General features: G+C 42.5%; 1 protein-coding gene across 1 annotated transcript in view; it reads right to left on the bottom strand.

Annotated features, from left to right (window-relative positions):
• Positions 1 to 16,136, bottom strand: part of zcchc24 (zinc finger, CCHC domain containing 24) — a 99,185-nt gene extending 83,049 nt beyond the window's left edge. The window contains exon 1 of the mRNA XM_064932724.1: positions 15,594 to 16,136. Within this exon, the coding sequence (XP_064788796.1) occupies positions 15,594 to 15,830 (237 nt within the window). The 5' untranslated portion in view covers positions 15,831 to 16,136. The remainder of the gene's footprint in view (positions 1 to 15,593) is intronic.
• Positions 16,137 to 24,459: the final 8,323 nt, after the last annotated feature.

Below are 24,459 nucleotides of genomic sequence, written 5' to 3'. Positions count from 1 at the left end.
AGACAGAGAGAGACAGAGAGAGACAGAGAGAGACAGAGAAAGAGAGAGACAGAGAGAGACAGAGAGAGACAGAGAGATAGAGAAAGACAGAGAGAGACAGAGAGAGACAGAGAGAGACAGAGAGAGACAGAGAAAGACAGAGAGAGACAGAGAGAGACAGAGAGAGACAGAGAGAGACAGAGAGACAGAGAGACAGAGAGACAGAGAGATAGAGAAAGACAGAAAGACAGAGAGAGACAGAGAGAGACAGAGAGAGACAGAGAGAGACAGAGAAAGACAGAGAAAGACAGAGAAAGACAGAGAGAGACAGAGAGAGACAGAGAGAGACAGAGAGAGACAGAGAGAGACAGAGAGAGACAGAGACAGAGAGAGACAGAGAGAGACAGAGAGAGACAGAGAGAGACAGAGAGAGACAGAGAAAGACAGAGAGAGAGAGAGACAGAGAGAGACAGAGAGAGACAGAGAGAGACAGAGAGAGACAGAGAAAGACAGAGAGAGAGAGAGGTGTGTGCATAGCCTGGTCCCAGATCTGTTTGTGCTGTCTTATGTGACAATGGCTATATAGGAGTTGGCAAGACATACAAACAGATCTGGGACCAGGCTATTATGGTCACAGTCTCACACAGGCCTGTGAAACAACAGCATCAGTGTAAATACATGGTGATCTATTTGAAGTATTACGGCCATGGGGATGGTTTGTAGCTCATTCTGAGAAGTCGTGCCAGCCAGTGTTGAGTGAGATTGGTACGATCCAGTGTGTCTGCTAAATGCACTCTGAATGTAAATGTTCCATGAGCAAAGTGAAGGAGAAGGACAGAATTACTTTTTAAATTTCCTCTATTTGAAATACAGTCAACAAATCAGGTATGTTGGTTCAACCTCTGGTTGTGGTGAGGGACAGGGGTTTTCCCTGAATGTGACATGACCCCAGTAATAGGGCCCAACGTTTTTCTCAAGAAAAACTCCTGGTCCTAGTTACAATGTACACTGTATAGCCCAAACAGTCTACAAACTGAGACATGGCAGAAATCCAAGCTATAGGCTAACAATGTCAGAGTAATGGAAAGTTAATGTGGTCTCTGTGAATGATATCTCTCCTTGGGACACATCCATGCTTAGGGAATGTATGTTATTGTTGATGTCTTATGTTGCATAAGCGCTGAAATCTTACACTTGGCAACACAGTGTAGTAGAGGACGGTCAAAGCCTTTACCTAACCAACCCTGGAGGCAGCTCAACTCTAACCAGCTACAGCTCCAGCCCCTGTGTGTCTGTCTGTCTGTGTGTGTCTGTGTGTGTGTGCGTACGTGTTCATTTACTAGATTCTACCCTGGATAAATCAAATATACGCTTTCTTTCTGTTTTCCATGGCTTTTCATCTGTCATTAATTTGATCCACTGGGCCAAACCCTGCTATACAGTAGAGCTGGGACGATAAACCAAAAATGATCCACACCGACCATACCAATCAATAATCGCAGGCATTTTGCTGTTATCGTTCATTATGATATGTAGCCTGTACTAGAGAAATGTGATGTTTGAAATGAAATAAGTTTGCTAATATGGGTGAATGTTAATGGGGACAATTGATGGCTACAACAATCAAACTAGCAGTAGTAGTTTAAAGGATAATAAAACAAAACTCTGTTCCCCATTGTTATTAACTTTCCACTTTTCGTTATCGCATCAATTCAGGCAATTTATCACAAAATGTATTTTTGCCCATATCGCCCAGCCTTACTATAGACTCAGAATACTATAGATAGTGTACATTTTATATACAGTTTTCTGTGCCTAGGGCTGTTGCACTGACCATATTACCGCCACACCGGCCTTCACAGGTCATGAAGGCAGTCAAATTCCACATGTTTAGTCACGGTAATTATGCTTCTCCAAGCTCTGATGCTGCTGCTGGTCATTAGTAGCCTACCAAACTTGATAACTGCCTGGTACTCAGCCCTCTATTGTCCTTCTAATCACTCTGACATCAATGCAAATGTATACGAAAATTTAATCAAACACTTCATGAGAGCCCATGAGCTCATGTTGTGCAACATTTCTATAGGTTATGTAATTGCGGGAAAAAACAGAGTGATGTCCACTAATAAAAAGAGGAGGATCCCTTCAGCTTTCTATAGGCTAGGCCTACTACATTTATTACTCAACTTTCCTAATGTTAAGCACATTGTTTCTCTTTATGACAGAAGTATAGCCTACCTGGCTGGCATGAAAATAAACCACTGGGAAAAGCGTCTTCCATTCACTATTTTTAAGCAATTTGGCCCGAAGGGGTGTGGTATATGGCCAACATACCACGGCTAAGGGCTGTTCTGATGCCCGACGCAACGTGAAGTGCCTGGATACAGCCCTAAGCCGTGGTATATTGGCCATATATCACAAACCCCCGAGGTGCCTTATTGCTATTATAAAAATGGTTACAAATGTAATTAGAGCAGTAAAAAAATAAGTGTTTTGTCATACCCGCGTATACAGTCTGATATACCACGGCTGTAAGCTAATCAGCATTCAGGGCTCGAACCACCCAGTTAATGCATAGATGACATGTATTTTTTCTGCTGCCCCTGTTTCGACACAGGTGCATGATAATTGGTCCATTCTAAATCAAAACAAATGTCACACATATATTATTTAGTATATGTAAAGACAAGATTAAATCAAGAATAGCCTGATGGGTTACAATATTAGCATATCACTTGTGAAATACATATTATCAATGATGAACGATGCCCAGCACTTGTTCGAATCATAGTCGCACACCTAATGTTGTCACGGCTTTCGTTGTGGGAAGGAGGAGCGGACCAAAATGCAGCGTAGTTGTGATTAATTTTATTAAATAAGGAAACTATACACGATGAAACTAACAAAATAACAAACGTACGAAAACCGAAAACAGCCCTATCTGGTGCAAAACACAGAGACAGGAACAATCACCCACAAACACACAGTGAAACCCAGGCTACCTAAATATGGTTCCCAATCAGAGACAATGACTAACACCTGCCTCTGATTGAGAACCATATCAGGCCAGACATAGAAATAGACAAACAAGACATCCAACATAGAATGCCCACTCAGATCACACCCTGACCAACCAAAACATACAAACATACAAATAAACTATGGTCAGGGTGTGACAGTACTCCCCCCCCCCCCCAAGGTGCGGACTCCGCCCGCAAAACCTGAACCTATCGGGGAGGGTCTGGGTGGGCATCTGTCCGCGGTGGCGGCTCCGGTGCTGGACGTGGCCCCCACTTCACCGTAGTCCACCCCCACCTTGTCCGCTTCCGTGACCTCCTAGCTACGGAAACCCTGCTAAATAAAACGGGACAGAGGGGCAGCTCGGGACAGAGAGGCAACGGGACAGAGGGGCAGCTCGGGACAGAGGGGCAGCTCAGGACAGAGGGGCTCCTCAGACTCAGGCAGCAGCGCCTGACAGGCGGGAGACTGCGGCAGCAGCGCCTGACAGGCGAGAGACTCCGGCAGCAGCGGAGAGGAGGAAGGCTCTGGCAGATCCTGGCTAACTGGCTGATCTGGAAGAGTCTGGCTGACTGGCGGATCTGGAAGAGTCTGGCTGACTGGCGGATCTGGAAGAGTCTGGCTGACTGGCGGATCTGGAAGAGTCTGGCTGACTGGCGGATCTGGAAGAGTCTGGCTGACTGGCGGATCTGGAAGAGTCTGGCTGACTGGCGGATCTGGAAGAGTCTGGCTGACTGGCGGATCTGGAAGAGTCTGGCTGACTGGCAGATCTGGAAGAGTCTGGCTGACTGGCAGATCTGGAAGAGTCTGGTTGGCTGGCAGATCTGGAAGAGTGGCAGATTGGCGGATCTGGAGGAGTCTGGCTGACTGGCAGATCTGGAAGAGTCTGGCTGACTGGCGGATCCTGGCAGACAGACGGCTCTGGCTGCTCCATGCTGACTGGCGGCTCTGGCTGCTTCATGCTGACTGGTGGCTCTGGCTGCTCCATGCTGACTGGCGGCTCTGGCTGCTCCATGCTGACTGGTGGCTCTGGCTGCTCCATGCTGACTGGCGGCTCTGGCTGCTCCATGCTGACTGGCGGCTCTGGCGGCTTCTTGCAGACTGGCAGCTCTGGCTGCTCAATGCAGACTGGCATCTCTGGCAGCTCCTTGCAGACTGGCAGCTCCTTGCAGACTGGCAGCTCCTTGCAGACTGGCAGCTCCTTGCAGACTGGCAGCTCTTTGCAGACTGGCAGCTCCATGCAGACTGGCAGCTCCATGCAGACTGGCAGCTCCATGCAGACTGGCATCTCCGGCTGCTCCATGCAGACTGACAGCTCTGGCTGCTCCATGCAGACTGACAGCTCTGGCTGCTCCTAAACAGGCAGGAGACTCTAGCAGCGCAGGAGAGGAGGAAGGCTTTGGCTGCGCTAAACAGGCGGGGGACTCCAGCAGCGCTATAAAGGAGGAAGGCTCTGGCTGCGCTGAACAGGCGGGAGACTCCGGCAGCGCAGGAGAGGAGAAAGGCTCCGGCAGCGCTGGAGAGGCGAGAGGCTCCGGCAGCGCAGGAGAGGAGAAAGGCTCGGACAGCGCTGAACAGGCGGGAGACTCCGGCAGCGCAGGAGAGGAGACAGGCTCCGGTAGCGCTGGAGAGGCGAGGCGCACTTTAGGCCTGATGCGTGGTGCTGGCACTGGTGGTACTGGGCCGAGGACACGCACAGGAAGCCTGGTGCGGAGAGCTGCCACCGGAGGACTGATGTGTGGAGATGGCACTGGATAGACCGGACCGTGCAGGTGCACTGGAGCTCTTGAGCACCGAGCCTGCCCAACCTTACCTGGCTCGATGCCCACTCTAGCCCGGCCAATACGAGGAGTTGGTATGTACCGCACCGGGCTATGCACCGGCACTGGAGACACCGTGCGCTCCACAGCATAACACGGTGCCTGCCCGGTCTCTTTAGCCCCCCGGTAAGCACAGGAAGTTTGCGCAGGTCTCCTACCTGGCGTAGCCCTACTCCCTGTGAGTCCCCCCAATAAATTTTTGGGGCTGACTCTCGGGCTTCCTTCCGCACCGCCGTGCTTGCATCGCCATCTCCATTCTCCTATAACCTTCTTCGCACTGCTCCAGTGAATCCCAGGCGGGCTCCGGCACTCTCCCTGGGTCGACCGCCCACCTGTCTATTTCCTCCCAAGTAGTGTAGTCCCGATAATTTTGCTCCTGCTGCCGCTGTTGCTTCTCCTCATACCAGCGCCTCTCAGCTCTCGCCGCCTCCAGTTCTTCTTTGGGGCGGCGATATTCTCCAGGCTGATCCCAGGGTCCTTCTCCAAACAATTCGTCCTCCCATGTCCATTCCTCCCTTTGTTGCTCCTGCCTGGTACCACGCCGCTTGGTCCTGTTGTGGTGGGTGATTCTGTCACGGCTTTCGTTGTGGGAAGGAGGAGCGTGCCAAAATGCAGCGTAGTTGTGATTCATTTTATTAAATAAGGAAACTATACACAAGCAAAATAACAAACATACAAAAACCGAAAACAGCCCTATCTGGTGCAAAACACAGAGACAGGAACAATCACCCACAAATACACAGTGAAACCCAGGCTACCTAAATATGGTTCCCAATCAGAGACAATGACTAACACCTGCCTCTGATTGAGAACCATATCAGGCCAGACATAGAAATAGACAAACAAGACATCCAACATAGAATGCCCACTCAGATCACACCCTGACCAACCAAAACATAGAAACATACAAATAAACTATGGTCAGGGTGTAGCCTAGCCCATAGCCCTAAATGTTTTAATAAGGTTTGTATCACAACTAAAGTGGCCAAGTAACTTCTTAAAATGAAGCACATGAATCCACACTACAAGGGCTGTAGAGCCTAACTGGCAGACATAAACACTACATGAGATTCAAGTTTGGGGAAGATCATTTTCACCATAAAAATGCAGCTTTATAATAAAAGCATTACATGCATAATTGCATTTGCAGTCACTTTTGATATTGGTGTTTCTGCTAATGGAACATTTGCGCTTATAGCCTACTACCATGTGTGCATTGCTGCGCTTATAATGTGAAGAAATAACCTAATAGTTTATCAATATTTTAAGCTAAATGCTCTGATCTGTTGCGTCAGCCTCATTGTGTGAAAAAGTTTTTTTGATGCTAGTGGTTGTATTTATTTGGGATCTATCGCATCCCACAACTGTCCCAGACTATGTTTGGATTATTTATTTCTCGCACAGAATAGAATAAGTCGACCTTTGTACTATGGGGGATAGTAGATTGACACAGGCTAGTGATTTTGCTGTTCATTAGGCCTCCTCATCTTGTTGGTTGACGATAAGTAAATGTGGACAGTTCTTCCAATATCTTCAATATGCACCTCAGAATTGGATAAGGACGCGCGGAGTTGCGTCCCCGATTTGTCTGTCTTCACTTGTTGCCTGTGAGAAAGAACCGATCACATGACGGAGAGCTGTGTGAGTGAGAGCTTTGTGAGCAGCACACTCAGGGAGAGGGCACAACGCAGCACTCCGGGCCAAAAAGGCATGGATCTTTTTAGGGTACATTACTACCACAAAGCGGATGCGGCTGTGAAATTTGAGACATTATCAAATTGTGAATGAGAGACTATTGGAGTGTGAACAGCCTGCTCAAAAAACAAAGCAGAGCTCATACCTTTCAAGATACTTTTTTCAAATCATCATTAGAGTCTCATCATGCAGCCTTACAATGTATCAAAAATCTAAACATATAGCCCACCGTTTGTAGAACAACTAAAGTTACATTAATAACTCTAAATTAAGCATATAGGTGTATCTATTTCTATGTTAAGCGCTCAACCCAGAAAAGCCTCATTTATATATTTAAAAAGAACTTTGTTCAATTGTATTCTTCATACAATAAAATAAGATCAAATAATGCCACGGAATTATAAGCAAATCTTGTCTGCTAAATGAATTAGTGTTTGGCATAGCCATATCAGCACAACTCAGTCTGCTATTCTTTTCTTCTGAAATAGGCTACAGTTTCATCATATCATGTTCCTTCAGACGTGTCCAAAATAAATCATGGATTTATTGATAAGGTGTAGGCTATATTACATGGATTCATTAGACTTTTTAAAGTGGCTTGTAGGCTGTGCGGAAGCCAGGAGATGCTAAATGTGTTTATGTTAATTAACGGTCAATGACTGTGAGGCGACAGATATTTGCTTGACAATCACCAGCTGACGAAATGTTGTGACCTCCAAGCCCTATATGTGCCCCGATATCAAATCAATATAAGGTAAACCATATAGTACATCAACCACTATATAAAGTCATCATGACCTATAAAGTCATAGAGCCCCTCGTAGAGCACCTCTCTCACCCTAGGCTGTAAATCCAGCTGTCTTCCCAAAGGAAAGAGACTTCACAGACAACTGATAATGGTGTGTGTGTTTGTGCGTGTGCGTGCGTGTGTGTGTGTGCATGCCTTCATGCATACATGCACATAAGTACACGTGTGTGGGTTTGTGTGTTTGGGCACATACTGTACATGTCCCTGAGTAGTTACATTCCCAAATAGCAACTCCAACAATAACGTCTCCGTTAGGTGGTGTCTCCGTGAGGTGGTGTCTCTGTGAGGTGGTGTCTCCGTGAGGTGGTGTCTCCGTGAGGTGGTGTCTCCGTGAGGTGGTGTCTCCGTTATGTCGATTTTGCACACAACCATTGACTTAATTTAATCTGATGATCTACTCTATTTCTCCAATACAAATACAGCCTAAGTCGGAAGTTTACATACACTTAGGTTGGAGTCATTAAAACTTGTTTCTCAACCACTCCACAAATTTCTTGTTAACAAACTATAGTTTTGGCAAGTCGGTTAGGACATCTACTTTGTGCATGACACAAGGAATTTTTCCAACAATTGTTTACAGACAGATTATTTCACTCTATCACAATTCTAGTGGGTCAGAATTTACATACACTAAGTTGACTGTGCCTTTAAACAGCTTGGAAAATTTCAGAAAATGATGACATGGCTTTAGAAGCTTCTGATAGGGGAATTGACATCATTTGAGTCAATTGGAGGTGTACCTGTGGACGTATTTCAAGGCCTATACCTTCAGTGCCTCTTTGCTTGACATCATGGGAAAATCATAAGAAATCAGCCAAGACCTCAGAAAATAATTGTGGACCTCAACGAGTCTGATTCATCCTTGGGAGCAATTTCCAAACGCCTGAAGGTACCACGTTAATCTGTACAAACAATAGTACGCAAGTATAAACACCATGGGACCACGCAGCCGTCATACCGCTCAGGAAGGAGACGCGTTCTGTCTCCTAGAGATGAACGTACTTTGGCACGAAAAGTGCAAATCAATCCCAGAACAGCAGCAAAGGACATTGTGAAGATGCTGGAGGAAACAGGTACAAAAGTATTTATATCCACAGTAAAATGAGTCCTACATCGACATTACGTGAAAGGCCGCTCAGCAAGGAAGAAGCCACTGCTCCAAAACCACCATAAAAAAGCCAGACTACGGTTTGTAACTGCACATGGGGACAAAGATCATACTTCTTGGAGAAATGTCCTCTGGTCTGATGAAACAAAAATAGAACTGTTTAGCCATAATGACCATCGTTATGTTTGGAGGAAAAGGGGCAATTCCGACTTCAACTGTAGGTTAAAGGGGCAATCAGCAGTTGCTACTTACCGACATAATAAATGAATGATATGTACCCATTGATACTTGAAAAATATAACTTATAAATGTCTCATGAGCTTAGGTTAGTTGAACTGTCATACTCCATCAGAACCCAAAAGAGAAGCTTGCTTTATGTCAATGTTTGTAAACAAAGTAAATAAAAAACAAACACCATATAGCCTCAAAACATATGTGATAACATGAAACTACATATGATGTGAAGTGTTCTAAAAACACGTTTTTAACATCATGTCTCATTTGAAATCTCACGTGAAATCATGTGATTTTCCACATGAACTCATGTAGTTTTTCTGTAAGGGGGGACAAAATAAATTGAAATACATATTTCATATAGATGTTAAATAAATACTGCCCGCCTCTGTTCACAACCACTTGAACCACACATTTTCCTCACAACAAAACCCCTTTATTTATTTCCACATTTTGATTTGATGAGACAACATCACGTCATCGATGACAAAAACATACACAATACTTATTCCAACAGATCAAGTCTCAGGAGTGGGTTGTTGTACTTGGCGTTGCAGTGAGGTTGAGAAAAACATGCCCAATCTGCTTCAACTGTTTCCAGATTGTGTGTGTGCATGTGTGTGTGCATGTGTGTATGTGTGTGTGCATGTTCATTCAGTTTTTGCAACACTACTCAAGGGGTGATCGTATGACATTACACAATGGGTTTTAATGTATAAAGACCACACATGTTTCAGAGGCCTGGTTTATGTTAAATGGGTGCAAAAGTCTCTATAGCTGGGGTGGCAGGTAGCCTAGCGGTTAAGAGTATTGGCCCAGTAACCGAAAAGTCGCTGGTTCGATGTGCCCTTGAGCAAAGCACAACGAATGAATAATTATCAGCTCCAATTGTCAGCGCATAAAAACCTGGGATTCCTACTTTACTTGTAACATTACTGTCCTTTACTTTCCCTGAAAAATATCCTCAAACTTTGTTGCGCTCGTCAGAAATTCCTTGAAATGCTGCTTGGGAAGAGTGGGGGAAATCGTTGAATCAACGTTGTTTCCACATCATTTCAACCTAGAAATGTCATGCGATGACATTGAATTAATGTGAAAAATGTATTGGATTTCCAAAAAGTCATCAACTTAAGGGAATTTCCTCTTTTTTAACCTAAAATTCAATGACAGGGTGACATTTTTGGGTGTTTTGAAGTTGAATTCACATTAGTTGACCACTCAACCAAATGTAAATCAATACCAGACATTTTGGGTATTAATAAGGAGAGACTGGGGGAAGTTGTAATATATTTTATCTTTCTATCTATTAGAGACCTGTTTGGGTTAGTGATCAGTAGTAGAGTGGCTCTCTAGTCAACCTGTTTGGGTTAGTGATCAGTAGTAGAGTGGCTCTCTAGTCAACCTGTTTGGGTTAGTGATCAGTAGTAGAGTGGCTCTCTAGTCAACCTGTTTGGGTTAGTGATCAGTAGTAGAGTGGCTCTCTAGTCAACCTGTTTGGGGTAGTGATCAGTAGTAGAGTGGCTCTCTAGTCAACCTGTTTGGGTTAGTGATCAGTAGTAGAGTGGCTCTCTAGTCAACCTGTTTGGGTTAGTGATCAGTAGTAGAGTGGCTCTCTAGTCAACCTGTTTGGGTTAGTGATCAGTAGTAGAGTGGCTCTCTAGTCAACCTGTTTGGGTTAGTGATCAGTAGTAGAGTGGCTCTCTAGTCAACCTGTTTGGGTTAGTGATCAGTAGTAGAGTGGCTCTCTAGTCAACCTGTTTGGGTTAGTGATCAGTAGTAGAGTGGCTCTCTAGTCAACCTGTTTGGGTTAGTGATCAGTAGTAGAGTGGCTCTCTAGTCAACCTGTTTGGGTTAGTGATCAGTAGTAGAGTGGCTCTCTAGTCAACCTGTTTGGGTTAGTGATCAGTAGTAGAGTGGCTCTCTAGTCAACCTGTTTGGGTTAGTGATAATTTGTAGAGCAGCTCTCTATTCAACCTGTTGGGTTAGTGATCAGTAGTAGAGTGGCCCTCTATTCAACCTGTTGGGTTAGTGATCAGTAGTAGAGCAGCTCTCTATTCAAACTGTTGGGTTAGTGATCAGTAGTAGAGTGGCTCTCTATTCAACCTGTTTGGGTTAGTGATCAGTAGTAGAGCAGCTCTCTATTCAACCTGTTGGGTTAGTGATCTGTAGTAGAGCAGCTCTCTATTCAACCTGTTGGGTTAGTGATCAGTAGTAGAGCAGCTCTCTATTCAACCTGTTGGGTTAGTGATCAGTAGTAGAGTGGCTCTCTATTCAACCTGTTTGGGTTAGTGATCAGTAGTAGAGCAGCTCTCTATTCAACCTGTTGGGTTAGTGATCTGTAGTAGAGCAGCTCTCTATTCAACCTGTTGGGTTAGTGATCAGTAGTAGAGTGGCTCTCTATTCAACCTGTTTGGGTTATTGATTAGTTGTAGAGCTGCTCTCCATTGACCCCTCAGCGTGCCTATTTTCACCATTCTGTATGTCTAAAGAATCTTCTGAAATATGAACACAAAAATACTGGACATTTTGAACTCTTGTTGTCAAATTTACAATCATGGTCTTGAATGAGACTACAATTGTTCTGGTCTTTTTCTGGGACCAAATAATCATGCCATTTCTTGTGAACACAGATATGACATTTTTACCAACCCCTTGCAATGAGAGGTTGAGTGTTCAAATCTCATCACAGACAACTTCAGCATTTTAGCTATTTAGCAACTTCTTACTACTTGTGAGCTACTTAGCATATATATAGCTTTTTTAACCTTTATGTAACTAGGCAACTTAACTCAGTTAAGAACAAATTATTATTTACAATGACGGCCTACACTGGCCAAACCCAGACGACGCTGGGCCAATTGTGCACCGCCCTATGGGAATCCCAATCAAGGCCGGTTGTGATACTGCCTGGATTCAAACCAGGGTGTCTGTGGTGACACCTCTAGCACTGAGATGCAGTGCCTTAGACCGCTGCTCCACTTGGGTCGTTGTCCTGTTGCATCACCCAACTTCTGTTGAGCTTCAATTGGCAGACAGATAGCCTTACATTATCCTGCAAAATGTCTTGATAAACGTGGGAATACATTTTTCAGTCGATGATAGCAAGCTGTCCAGGCCCTGAGCAGCCCCAAACCATGATGCTCCCTCCACCATACTTTACAGTTGGGATGAGGTTTTGATGTTGGTGTGCTGTGCCTTTTTTTCTCAACACATAGTGTTGTGTTTTCCTTCCAAACAACTCAACTTTAGTTTAATCTGTCCACAGAATATTTTGCCAGAAGCGCTGTGGAACATCTCGATGCTCTTTTGAGAACTTCAGACATGCAGCAATGTTTTTTTTGGACAGTAATGTCTTCTTCCACGGTGTCCTCCCATGAACACCATTCTTGTTTAGTGTTTTACGTATCGTAGACTCGTCAAAAGAAATGTTAGAATGTTCCAGAGATTTCTGTAAGTCTTTAGCTGACATTCTAGGATTCTTCTTAACCTTATTAAGCATTCTGCATGGTGCTCTTACAGTCATCTTTGCAGGACGGCCACTCCTAGGGAGAGTAGCAACAGTGCTGAACTTTCTCCATTTATAGACAGTTTATCTTACCGTGGACTGATGAACATCAAGGCTTTAAGAGATACTTTTGTAACCCTGTCCAGCTTTATGCAAGACAACAATTCTTAATCTTAGGTCTCCTGAGATCTATTTGTTCGAGGCATGGTTCACATCAGGCAATGTTTCTTGTGAATAGCAAACTCCAATTGTATAGGACAGGGCAGATCTAACCAACATCTCCAAACTTGTCTCATTGATTCGACTCCAGGTTAGCTGACTCCTGACTCCAATTAGCTCCTGGAAAAGTCATTAGCCTAGGGGCTCACATACTGTCACACCCTGATCTGTTTCACCGGTCCTTGTGATTGTCTCCACCCCCTCCAGGTGTGGCTTATTTTCCCCGGTGTATTTATCCCTGTGTTTCCTGTCTCTCTGTGCCAGTTTGTATTGTATGTTCAAGTCAACGACGTGGTTTTCCCCTGCTCCTGCTTTTCTATTCTCATCTACTAGTCCTCCCGGTTTTGACCTTTTTCTTGTTTTCTGGACTCCATTCCCGCCTGCCTGACCATTCTGCCTGCCCTGACCTCGAGCCTGCCATTCTGTACCTCTGGAACTCCGAACTGGTTTTGACCTTTTGCCTGTCCACGACCATTCTCTTGCCTACCCCTTTTGGATTGTTAATAAACATCTTGGACTCTAATCATCTGTCTCCTGTGTCTGCATCTGGGTCTCGCCTTGTGCCCTTATACATACTTTTTACAACCTACACTGGGAATACTTAAATGATGTATTCAATATTGAAAAATACAACAATACAATCATTTGTGTGTTATTAGTTTAAGCATACTGTGTTTGTCTATTGTTGTGACTAAGATAAATATCAGATCAAATTTGATGACTAATTTAGGCAGAAATCCAGGTAATTCAAAAGGTTTCCCATACTTTTTCTTGCCACTGTAGATATCCTAGCCTACCTCTTTCAGGTAATAACATTCAAAGCAGTATTAGCCTTATATTTAGGTAATGAATGACGGGTTATGCATAATAAGCTTCTAACTTATAGCCTATATCCCTTGTGCAATTATGCACGACCTGTGCTCCACTGGCCTCTCTGTAAAAAAGTATCCTTAGCTCTTGTCCCATGCAGGAAAAGCTAGACTAGAATAACTTGCGGGACATTATTTTGTTTAGCATTTCTTATACCAATAGACTGTTCAATGAGGGAGGCAAGCTCTTGTTTGTTTAATGTTAAATACAGCAGCCAATAGAACTCACGGGTAGCGCGATGGCGGGAGGCACATTAATTCAGACCCATAACCATTCATGCCTTACGAAGAAGAGAAAGCCTTCTGCATCTCTTTCTAGTCCTATATTATTCAAGTATGCAGTTAGAATGATGAAGATAAGGACAACCAAACATATTTCATGTAACTGTTGAAAGCGAGGAAGGAATCAGCAACATGAGAGAGAGAAAGAGGAGGTAGGCTGATAACATTAGGGGACATATTATGATTTTTTTAAATAAATTCCGCTAGCCTATAATTGTAACTTTGTAGTCCTCATGTGCTGCACCAGAATGGCATGTTCTCTCCTGCTTTATCATGGTTTGAACGGGATGCATAATTTCAGTCCATATAATACAGTATAATACAGTACAGTATTGAATAACCACACAATAATTTGTCTTTTTTTTAGGCTTTGGCTCATTAAATGTCTTTAATGTAGGGCTCATAAAATGTATTTAATCAGGCTAAGGTTTCATCAGACTTGAATCTTCGATAAAAGCTCTAGTAAAATCCAGACATAGGCCTATTTATAAGCTTTATAATGCTTTGGAATGACACTTCCGGTTTTCTACCGGGACCCCCGGGAGAAAAGTGATTTATTCACGGGATGTAACATTGTAAAATAACAGGAAAATATTCACCCTAATGCAGACCCAAACCCAGATGTATCCTGCTCATACACGTTGGAGACTGGCCTTGCCTTTAAAACAGCAAGTTCATCATTTCAAAAGACTAATTGATCATTACAAAACCCTTTCGCAATTATGTTAGCACAGCTGAAAACTCTGGTGCTGATTAAAGCAGCAATAAAACTGGCCTTCTTTAGACTAGTTGAGTATCTGGAGCATCAGCATATGTGGGTTCGATTTATCTCCCTCACCAACTTCAAACATGTGCTATCTGAGCAGCTAACCGATCGCTGCAGCTGTACATAGTCTATTGGTAAATAACCCACCCATTTTCACCTACCTCATCCCCACACTGTTTTTATTTCTTTACTTTTCTGCTCTTTTGCACACCAGTATCTCTACCTGTACATGACCATCTGATCATTTATCACTCCAGTGCTAATCTGCAAGGTTGTAATTATTCGCCTACCTCCTCATGCCTTTTGCACACAATGTATATAGACTCGCCTTTTTTGTACTGTGTTATTGACTTGTTAATTGTTTACTCCATGTGTAACTCTGTGTTGTCTGCTCACACTGCTGTGCTTTATCTTGGCCAGGTCGCAGTTGCAAATGAGAACTTGTTCTCAACTAGCCTACCTGGTTAAATAAAGGTGAAATAAAAAATAAAAATAAAAAATAGGCTCAAAATGGCCAGAAACAAAGAACTTTCTTCTGAAAATCAGTCTATTCTTCTTCTGAGAAATGAAGACTATTCCACGGGAGAAATTGCCAAGAAACTGAATATCTCGTACAAGGCTGGGTACTACTCCCTCCACAGAACAGCGCAAACTGACTCTAACCAGAATTGAAAGAGGAGTGGGAGGCCCCGGTGCACAACTGGGCGAAAGGACAAGTACATTAGAGTGCCTAGCTTGACAAACAGATGTCTAACAAGTCCTCAACTGGTAGCTTCATTAAATACTACCCACAAAACACCAGTCTCAAAGTCAACAGTGTAGAGGCCGACTCTGGGATGCTGGCCTTCTAGGCAGAGTTCCTCTGTCCAGTGTCTGTGTTATTTTGCCCACTAATCAATTAGGTCTACCTGCCATAGTCTAGTAATAAATCTTATGTTATGCTAAACTTGTGCATGTTGAATTCTCTAAACGTTCTTGCTGTTAGAATAGGCTCTGGTGGAATCAGATATTGCCCTAATAGGTCTGAAAAGTTAATGAGCACGTCTTTATATTGTCGAAATACGAAATATCCGTGGCAGTTATGAGTAGGCTACCAGAATACCCAATGTTGCACACACACACACACCATCAAACATTTTACAAAACAGCGCTCAACATACGATGGGATATATGCAAATACAAACAGATCGTAGCCTATATAAGCTATTTAGTTTACGTTGGCAATAGCATAATGGTAATATAATTCCATAATAGGGTAAACAATTACAGACAGAACGATGCGTCTCTAACCTCATTCCGCTGGAGCTGAAAAAAGTTGTTGAGATAGTTGGAGTTTAGGGACGAGCTCAGGTCCGCCGCAGGAGTCTTGCAGTAGTTCAGCTCCGGGTGGGAAGAGTTGGGTTCGGGTCTAAAGGCGTCAAAAGCGCTGGTCTGGTGAGTGTCTTGCAAAGAGAGGTATACCCAATTCAGTAGCTGTGCAGGCTGGTACACGGAGGCACTGGTGTCTATGGCAGACATCAAGCTCATCTTTCAAATGGGTACACTCGCTCTTCCACCGCAGCTATATTTTTGGATTGCTTTCAATTTTGAGAATCCTGCTCACTGTCGCTCACTCTCTCTTTCTAAACTTCAACGGATTCGCCGTTTTCTTTTTCCCACCGGGCCGTGGCAATAGTTTCTTGTTCCTCTTCCCGTAAGAACCCTATATCATCCTCGTGCTGGGAGCCTAGTCCCAGATTTTACGCGGTTACGCAAAAGTCATTGCTCTAACATGTCAGTATAAAACGTTTTCAGCCGCTACTCACGGCCCGTTATCTCCCTTTATTTGCAGTGGGGCAGCCACCCCAGAGCCTCATTGGATATGCAACGCTCACTGGGGTGCGTCATGACGCACGCCGGCGAATCAGGGTTTTAATTCCCTAGGCTATACACAAAACGTTTTTTTTTTATCTGTAATCTCTCGCTCTCTACGTTGATGACCTGATACCTATTGAATCTCTGAGGATTTACTGTTGACTTTTGACATTGTGAAAATTATTATTATTTTTTATTTATTTTTAAATGTATCAAAGCAATAAAGTTAGGTTTTTAATTAATGTCATTACTTTTTTTTAGGCCTACCTTTTCCTACAGATGATTTGTTACCTGGTTCATTATTTCATATTTAACCAGGAACTTCATTGGTTTATAGGCCTACTGATGAATATTAATTGATGCAAATGAGTTGCTGAGATGTTGTATGTGGTCTAGGCCTTTTACACCCTTCTCGCTTTGCACGCACACCTGTCTGTGCTTCAAACCTGTCTGTTAGCGATTCAGCCCCGCAGAACGGGCGCAGTGCTACTGGAGGTAGTGGAAGCCCCCCCCCCCCTTCCACTACTATGGGGGGGGTGGGGGACTTTAATAGTTTCTTGTGCATGGCTCAGTGATGTAAGGGATGCATTTTTTATAAGAATTGTCTACCGACTATGGATATACCTCCCAACTGACTATGGATATACCTCCCAACTGACTATGGATATACCTCCCAACTGACTATGGATAAACCTCCCAACTGACTATGGATATACCTCCCAACTGACTATGGATATACCTCCCAACTGACTATGGATAAACCTCCCAACTGACTATGGATATACCTCCCAACTGACTATGGATATACCTCCCAACTGACTATGGATAAACCTCCCAACTGACTATGGATATACCTCCCAACTGACTATGGATATACCTCCCAACTGACTATGGATAAACCTCCCAACTGACTATGAATATACCTCCCAACTGACTATGGATATACCTCCCAACTGACTATGGATAAACCTCCCAACTGACTATGGATATACCTCCCAACTGACTATGGATATACCTCCCAACTGACTATGGATAAACCTCCCAACTGACTATGAATATACCTCCCAACTGACTATGGATATACCTCCCAACTGACTATGGATAAACCTCCCAACTGACTATGGATATACCTCCCAACTGACTATGGATAAACCTCCCAACTGACTATGGATATACCTCCCAACTGACTATGGATATACCTCCCAACTGACTATGGATAAACCTCCCAACTGACTATGAATATACCTCCCAACTGACTATGGATATACCTCCCAACTGACTATGGATAAACCTCCCAACTGACTATGGATATACCTCCCAACTGACTATGGATATACCTCCCAACTGACTATGGATAAACCTCCCAACTGAATATGGATATACCTCCCAACTGACTATGGATATATCTCCCAACTGACTATGGATATACCTCCCAACTGACTATGGATATACCTCCCAACTGACTATGGATATACCTCCCAACTGACTATGGATAAACCTCCCAACTGAATATGGATATACCTCCCAACTGACTATGGATATACCTCCCAACTGACTATGGATATATCTCCCAACTGACTATGGATATACCTCCCAACTGACTATGGATATACCTCCCAACTGACTATGGATATACCTCCCAACTGACTATGGATAAACCTCCCAACTGACTATGGATATACCTCCCAACTGACTATGGATAAACCTCCCAACTGACTATGGATATACCTCCCAACTGACTATGGATATACCTCCCAACTGACTATGGATAAACCTCCCAACTGACTATGAATATACCTCCCAACTGACTATGGATATACCTCCCAACTGACTATGGATAAACCTCCCAACTGACTATGGATATACCTCCCAACTGACTATGGATATACCTCCCAACTGACTATGGATAAACCTCCCAACTGAATATGGATATACCTCCCAACTGACTATGGATATATCTCCCAACTGACTATGGATATACCTCCCAACTGACTATGGATATACCTCCCAACTGACTATGGATATACCTCCCAACTGACTATGGATAAACCTCCCAACTGAATATGGATATACCTCCCAACTGACTATGGATATATCTCCCAACTGACTATGGATATACCTCCCAACTGACTATGGATATACCTCCCAACTGACTATGGATATACCTCCCAACTGACTATGGATATACCTCCCAACTGACTATGGATATACCTCCCAACTGACTATGGATAAACCTCCCAACTGACTATGGATATACCTCCCAACTGACTATGGATATACCTCCCAACTGACTATGGATATACCTCCCAACTGACTATGGATATACCTCCCAACTGACTATGGATATACCTCCCAACTGACTATGGATATACCTCCCAACTGACTATGGATATACCTCCCAACTGACTATGGATATACCTCCCAACTGACTATGGATATACCTCCCAACTGACTATGGATATACCTCCCAACTGACTATGGATAAACCTCCCAACTGACTATGGATATACCTCTCAACTGACTATGGATATACCTCCCAACTGACTATGGATATACCTCCCAACTGACTATGGATAAACCTCCCAACTGACTATGGATAAACCTCCCAACTGACTATGGATATACCTCCCAACTGACTATGGATAAACCTCCCAACTGACTATGGATATATCTCCCAACTGACTATGGATAAACCTCCCAACTGACTATGGATATACCTCCCAACTGACTATGGATATACCTCCCAACTGACTATGGATACACCTCCCAACTGACTATGGATATACCTCCCAACTGACTATGGATATACCTCCCAACTGACTATGGATAAACCTCCCAACTGACTATGGATATACCTCTCAACTGACTATGGATATACCTCCCAACTGACTATGGATATACCTCCCAACTGACTATGGATATACCTCCCAACTGACTATGGATATACCTCCCAACTGACTATGGATATACCTCCCAACTTTAAACACATTCTGCGAAACAGGTACAGTAATTTTATTGTGAATGATTCAGAACACATTCACTATGGAATGCGATTATACCTTGACTTATTAATTCATGAAATAATTTATAACAGGTCTAAGTTTGGCCAACACTCACAACCAACCATATAAATTATATGTACATGCCTGGATTACATGTGAGGTCAAAAAAAGAAGAAGAGATTATTTAGAAACTGTGAAAGATAAACATTGGGTTTAATAGCTTATGCTTGGTGTTGTGTCACTCCGATCACACTCACCCCAATTAGGCCTAATCCTAGGGAAGAAGGGGTAAACAAATGGTTGTGTTTATTCAGCTATAGACAGAGGTGAGATTCCCAGGCTTCTGCCAACATTTGCTCTCCATCCCCCCACGGTTGTGTACCTGACTTGGAACCTTAAGCTTGAAGCCTACTAGTTGAGTGTTCTTGGCTCGAGTTCTACCCCAAGCCGTTTTATACACGATCATGATCTGAACAGGTATCCCACAGCATAGGAATACAGCTTTGTGTGGCTAGATTTGTTTTGTTACTGGCTTTCAATTATCCTGTTTGACTGTTCATCTGTTCAAGGTCTAACAGGCTAGAGGAAATATCTGTGATAAAAAAAATCAACTGTTGAGTAGTACAATTGGAAGAAATTATAGGCCTACTGATAGACCTACTGTCAGACAACAGTGGCACTAACGAGTTATATTAATAACAATAAATGATGATGAAGCTGCTGTAAGTGCTAACACAATACAGCATAAGCACATTTTATTAAATAATTTGTGATGAATAAATAGCCAAAATAGTTCAAGGAAATCCAATAAATTCACACTGCCTTAAAGAGCTTGTCTTACGTTATTCCCATTCATGGCAAAACCTCCCCCTGACAACAGTTGCACATCCTCTCACTCCCTCTTGTGGCGTCACTGGGGATAAACTGCAGTTAGGCCGAACTCAATTTCCTCTATTGGCCCTTATTCTTGAGCGGCAGAGGAGCTGTAAAGAAAAATACTGGAGGATCATAGTATAAGACAGGAAGACAAAACCATAGAATTAGGAATTAGAACGCTAGAATGGACATTAATCTTCTTATGACGGTATAAAGGTAAGTCATTTTGATCACAGAATTGGTCAATTATGGTTTGCCAATGTTGTGATAATATATTGTGTAAAATAATGAATTTGAAGAATTTATCTGCACTGTATGTTTGTCTAGCTAACCAGACAGTTTTTAAAATTAACTGCTTATATGCCAACCTTCCATTCAAATAAAGGAGTCAATCCACAGCCACACTGTCTGAAATTAGGTGATGAAAGAATTTAGACAAGTTGTAAATGCAATACGTAGCCTACTGATATTGTATGATATAATAGCATTCACAGCTTTCCAAGAAAACTAAAATTGAGACACTTATGGTCTGTTTAAATATCCTTTAGAGGTTATTTATACATACAATTGTTATAAAACCTGGATAAACTGTATTTCTAATGAAATAACACTATTTTAGGTTGACAATAATCATATAACACATGTTGTGATATATTACATGCCGTACTTTTATTTTACTGCATCAGTGAAATCAGGATTATGCCTCTACTATTAATTCCAATTAGACTGTTTGGATTTCTCCCTGACCAATATGGCTGCCATTGTCCCCTCCCAACTGACTATGGATATACCTCCCAACTGACTATGGATATACCTCCCATTTCTCCCTGACCAATATGGCTGCCATTGTCCCCTCCCAACTGACTATGGATATACCTCCCATTTCTCCCTGACCAATATGGCTGCCATTGTCCCCTCCCAACTGACTATGGATATACCTCCCATTTCTCCCTGACCAATATGGCTGCCATTGTCCCCTCCCAACTGACTATGGATATACCTCCCATTTCTCCCTGACCAATATGGCTGCCATTGTCCCCTCCCAACTGACTATGGATATACCTCCCGTTTCTCCCTGACCAATATGGCTGCCATTGTCCCCTGATTCGGAAACATTGAGGGTTTATGACTTTTTTTAATTACTTTTTTTATGTAACCTTTATTTAACTAGGCAAGTGATTGCCACTTTATGGACAAAAGTTGCGAGGCCTATCTCACATATCTTCAGTGTTTTATTCTAATGGCTGAATCCCAGAATAATCTTCATCTTTCTTAATTAATCTGTAGGTCTATTAAAGATGGAACATAAACCAATCATGGATTCAGAGAGTAAATGTACAGTTGAAGTTGGAAGTTTACATACACTTAGGTTTGAGTCATTAAAACTATTTTTTCAACCACTCCACAAATTTCTTGTCAACAAACTATAGTTTTGGCAAGTCGGTTAGGACATCTACTTTGTGCATGACACAAGGAATCTTTCCAACAATTGTCTACAGATAGATTATTTCACTTATAATTCACTGTATCACAATTCCAGTAAATCAGAAGATTACATACACTAAATTGACTGTACCTTTAAACAGCTTGGAAAATTTCAGAAAATGATGTCATTCTTTAGAAGCTTCTGATTGGCTAACTAACATCATTTGAGTCAAGTGGAGGTGTACCTGTGGATGTAGTTCAAGGTCTACCTTCAAACTCAATGCCTCTTTGCTTGACATCATGGGAAAATATAAAGAAATCAGCCAAGACCTTAGAAAACAAATTGTAGACCTCCAATCATCTGGTTCATCCTTGGGAGCAATTTCCAAACACCTGAAGGTACTATGTTCATCCTTACAAACAATAGTATGCAAGTATAAACACCATGGGACCACGCAGCCATCATACCACTCAAGAAGGAGATGCATTCTGTCTCCTAGAGATGAAGGTACTTTGGTGCGAAAAGTGAAAATCAATCCCAGAACAACAGCAAAGGACCTTGTGAAGATGCTGGGGGAAACAGGTACAAAAGTATCTGTATCCACAGTAAAAACGAGTCCTATATCGGCATAACATGAAAGGCCTTTCAGCAAGGAAGAGGCCACTGCTTCAAAACCACCATAAAAAAGCCAGACTACGGTTTGTAACTGCACATGGGGGACAAAGATCGTACTTCTTGGAGAAATGTCCTCTGGTCTAATGACACAAAAATAGAACTGTTTGGCCATAATGACCATCGTTATGTTTGGAGGAAAAAGGGGGAGGCTTGCAAGCCAAAGAACACCATCCCAACCGTGACGCACGTGGGTGGCAGCTTCATGTTGTGGGCGTGCTTTGCTGCTGGAGGGACTGGTGCACTTCACAAAATGGATGGCATCATGAGGAAGGAAAATTATGTGGATAAATTGAAGCAACATCTCAAGACATCAGTCAGGAAGTTAAAGCTTGGTCGCAAATGGGTCTTCCAAATGGAGGACAATGACCCCAAGCATACTTCCAAAGTTGTGGCAAAATGGCTTAAGTACATCTAAGTCAAGGTATTGGAGTGGCCATCACAAAACCCTGACCTCAATCCCATAGAAAATGTGTGGGCAGAACTGAAAAGCATGTGTAAGCAAGGAGGCCTACAAACCTGACTCAGTTACACCAGCTTTGACAGGAGGAATGGGACAAAATTCACCCAACTTATTGTGGGAAACTTGTGGAAGGCTACCCAAAACGTTTGACCCAAGTTAAACAATTTAAAGGCATTGCTACCAAATACTAATTCAGTGTATGCTAACTTCTGACCCACAGGGAATGTGATGAAAGAAATAAAAGCTTAAATAAATCATTCTCTCTACTATTATTCTGACATTTCACATTCTTAAAAGTGGTGATCCTAACTGACCTAAAACAGAGAATTTTTACTAGGATTAAATGTCAGGAATTGTGAAAAACTGAGTTTAAATGTATTTGGCTAAGGTGTATGTAAACTTCCGACTTCAACTCTATATGCAATCACACCCAAAGGTTATGAGTTCAAATCTTATCACAGACAACTTTAGCTAATTAGCAACTTTTTAACTACTTACTACTTTTAAGCACTTTACAACTACTTAGCATGTTAGCTAACCCTTCTCTGAACTCTAACCACAACCTTAACCTTTTTAGCTAACCCTTACCCTAAACTTATCCCTTTAACCTAACTCCTGAATTTAAACCTAACCTTAATCCCAACCCCTAACTCCTACCCTAGCTAATGTTTGCAAGTTAACTAACGGTAGTCACCTAGCCACCTAGCGACCTAGCTAGAATTCGTAACATATCATATGTTTTGCAAATTCTTAAGATATTGGAAATCTTACAAATTCGTAACATATAATACGAATTGTAATTCGTAACACATCAAATACGAAACTCCCATCAGCCCTCTCCCTCCTCCATAACCATCAACTTTTTAAAAACTTCTAGCTTCATTTTATGAATCCTGTCATGAGGTTGTCATGATTTTCCTCAGATGTGCTTGTCAATTGGAGGATTCCCGAAATCAGAAGGGAATAAACTGGAAATCCAAGGAATTTATTAAACGTTTCTGGATTTTGTAACCCTATATAGAATACAGATCAAAACCACAGATATCGGGAAACAAAGATATCGAATCTTAATTTCAACCAGTTTGTTGTAAGCAGGAATATAATCCTGCAACAGGAAATGTGAATTATTATGTGTATTATAATTAATGCACATTTTTGTAGGGGTTGATACATTTTTTCGTGAGGGGAAATCAAGTCTGAAATTTCAAAGTGGGAAATGACAAACTTCAGCTGCCTTTTATAACCTAAAATGCAATACAAGTTTTACATTTCTCCTGCAACAGGGTGATTAAACTGTGACCAACACCTACGCCCAGAGTTGTTGTTTCTCTGTTCTATTATTATGTTGTAGTCTACTGTGTGGTTTAAATGTGGGAGTTAATGTCTTGTAAAAATGTATTAGAACCACATTAAAGCTACAGTTTGGGATTTGGGAAGCTATTCAATGGTTATTTCAATTATTTATATCTATTTACCCATTGGTTTTTGAAGAAACCAACTTTTAAAATGACTTATAAGGTCAACTATCTGTCTTTATCATAACCCAAAATATATGGTGCTATTACTCCATTACAATTCTGTAAATAAACTATGTATAACCACAAACCATGGTTTTGATCTGAGGGTCTGTCTGTCGACCCCATCTCCCTAGTGTGAGCTGAGCATCTGAGTCTAGTACTAAGACCCTATGGCTAAATGTGGTGCATGACAACTCTGCAGTCATTTATCTGTTTGTAATGATTACTATGTTCCAGCAGAGGGCCACAGCTCAGCTCATATACAGAATGTAATAGTCAGTCTGCCACTTGGGCGGCAGGGTAGCCTATTGGTTAGAGCATTGGACTAGTAACCAAAAGGTTGCAA

The sequence above is a fragment of the Oncorhynchus masou genome, chromosome 23 (genome assembly GCF_036934945.1).
Source record: "Oncorhynchus masou masou isolate Uvic2021 chromosome 23, UVic_Omas_1.1, whole genome shotgun sequence".
NCBI classification, from domain to species: domain Eukaryota; kingdom Metazoa; phylum Chordata; class Actinopteri; order Salmoniformes; family Salmonidae; genus Oncorhynchus; species Oncorhynchus masou.
This window is presented reverse-complemented; position numbering and strand designations above follow the sequence as displayed.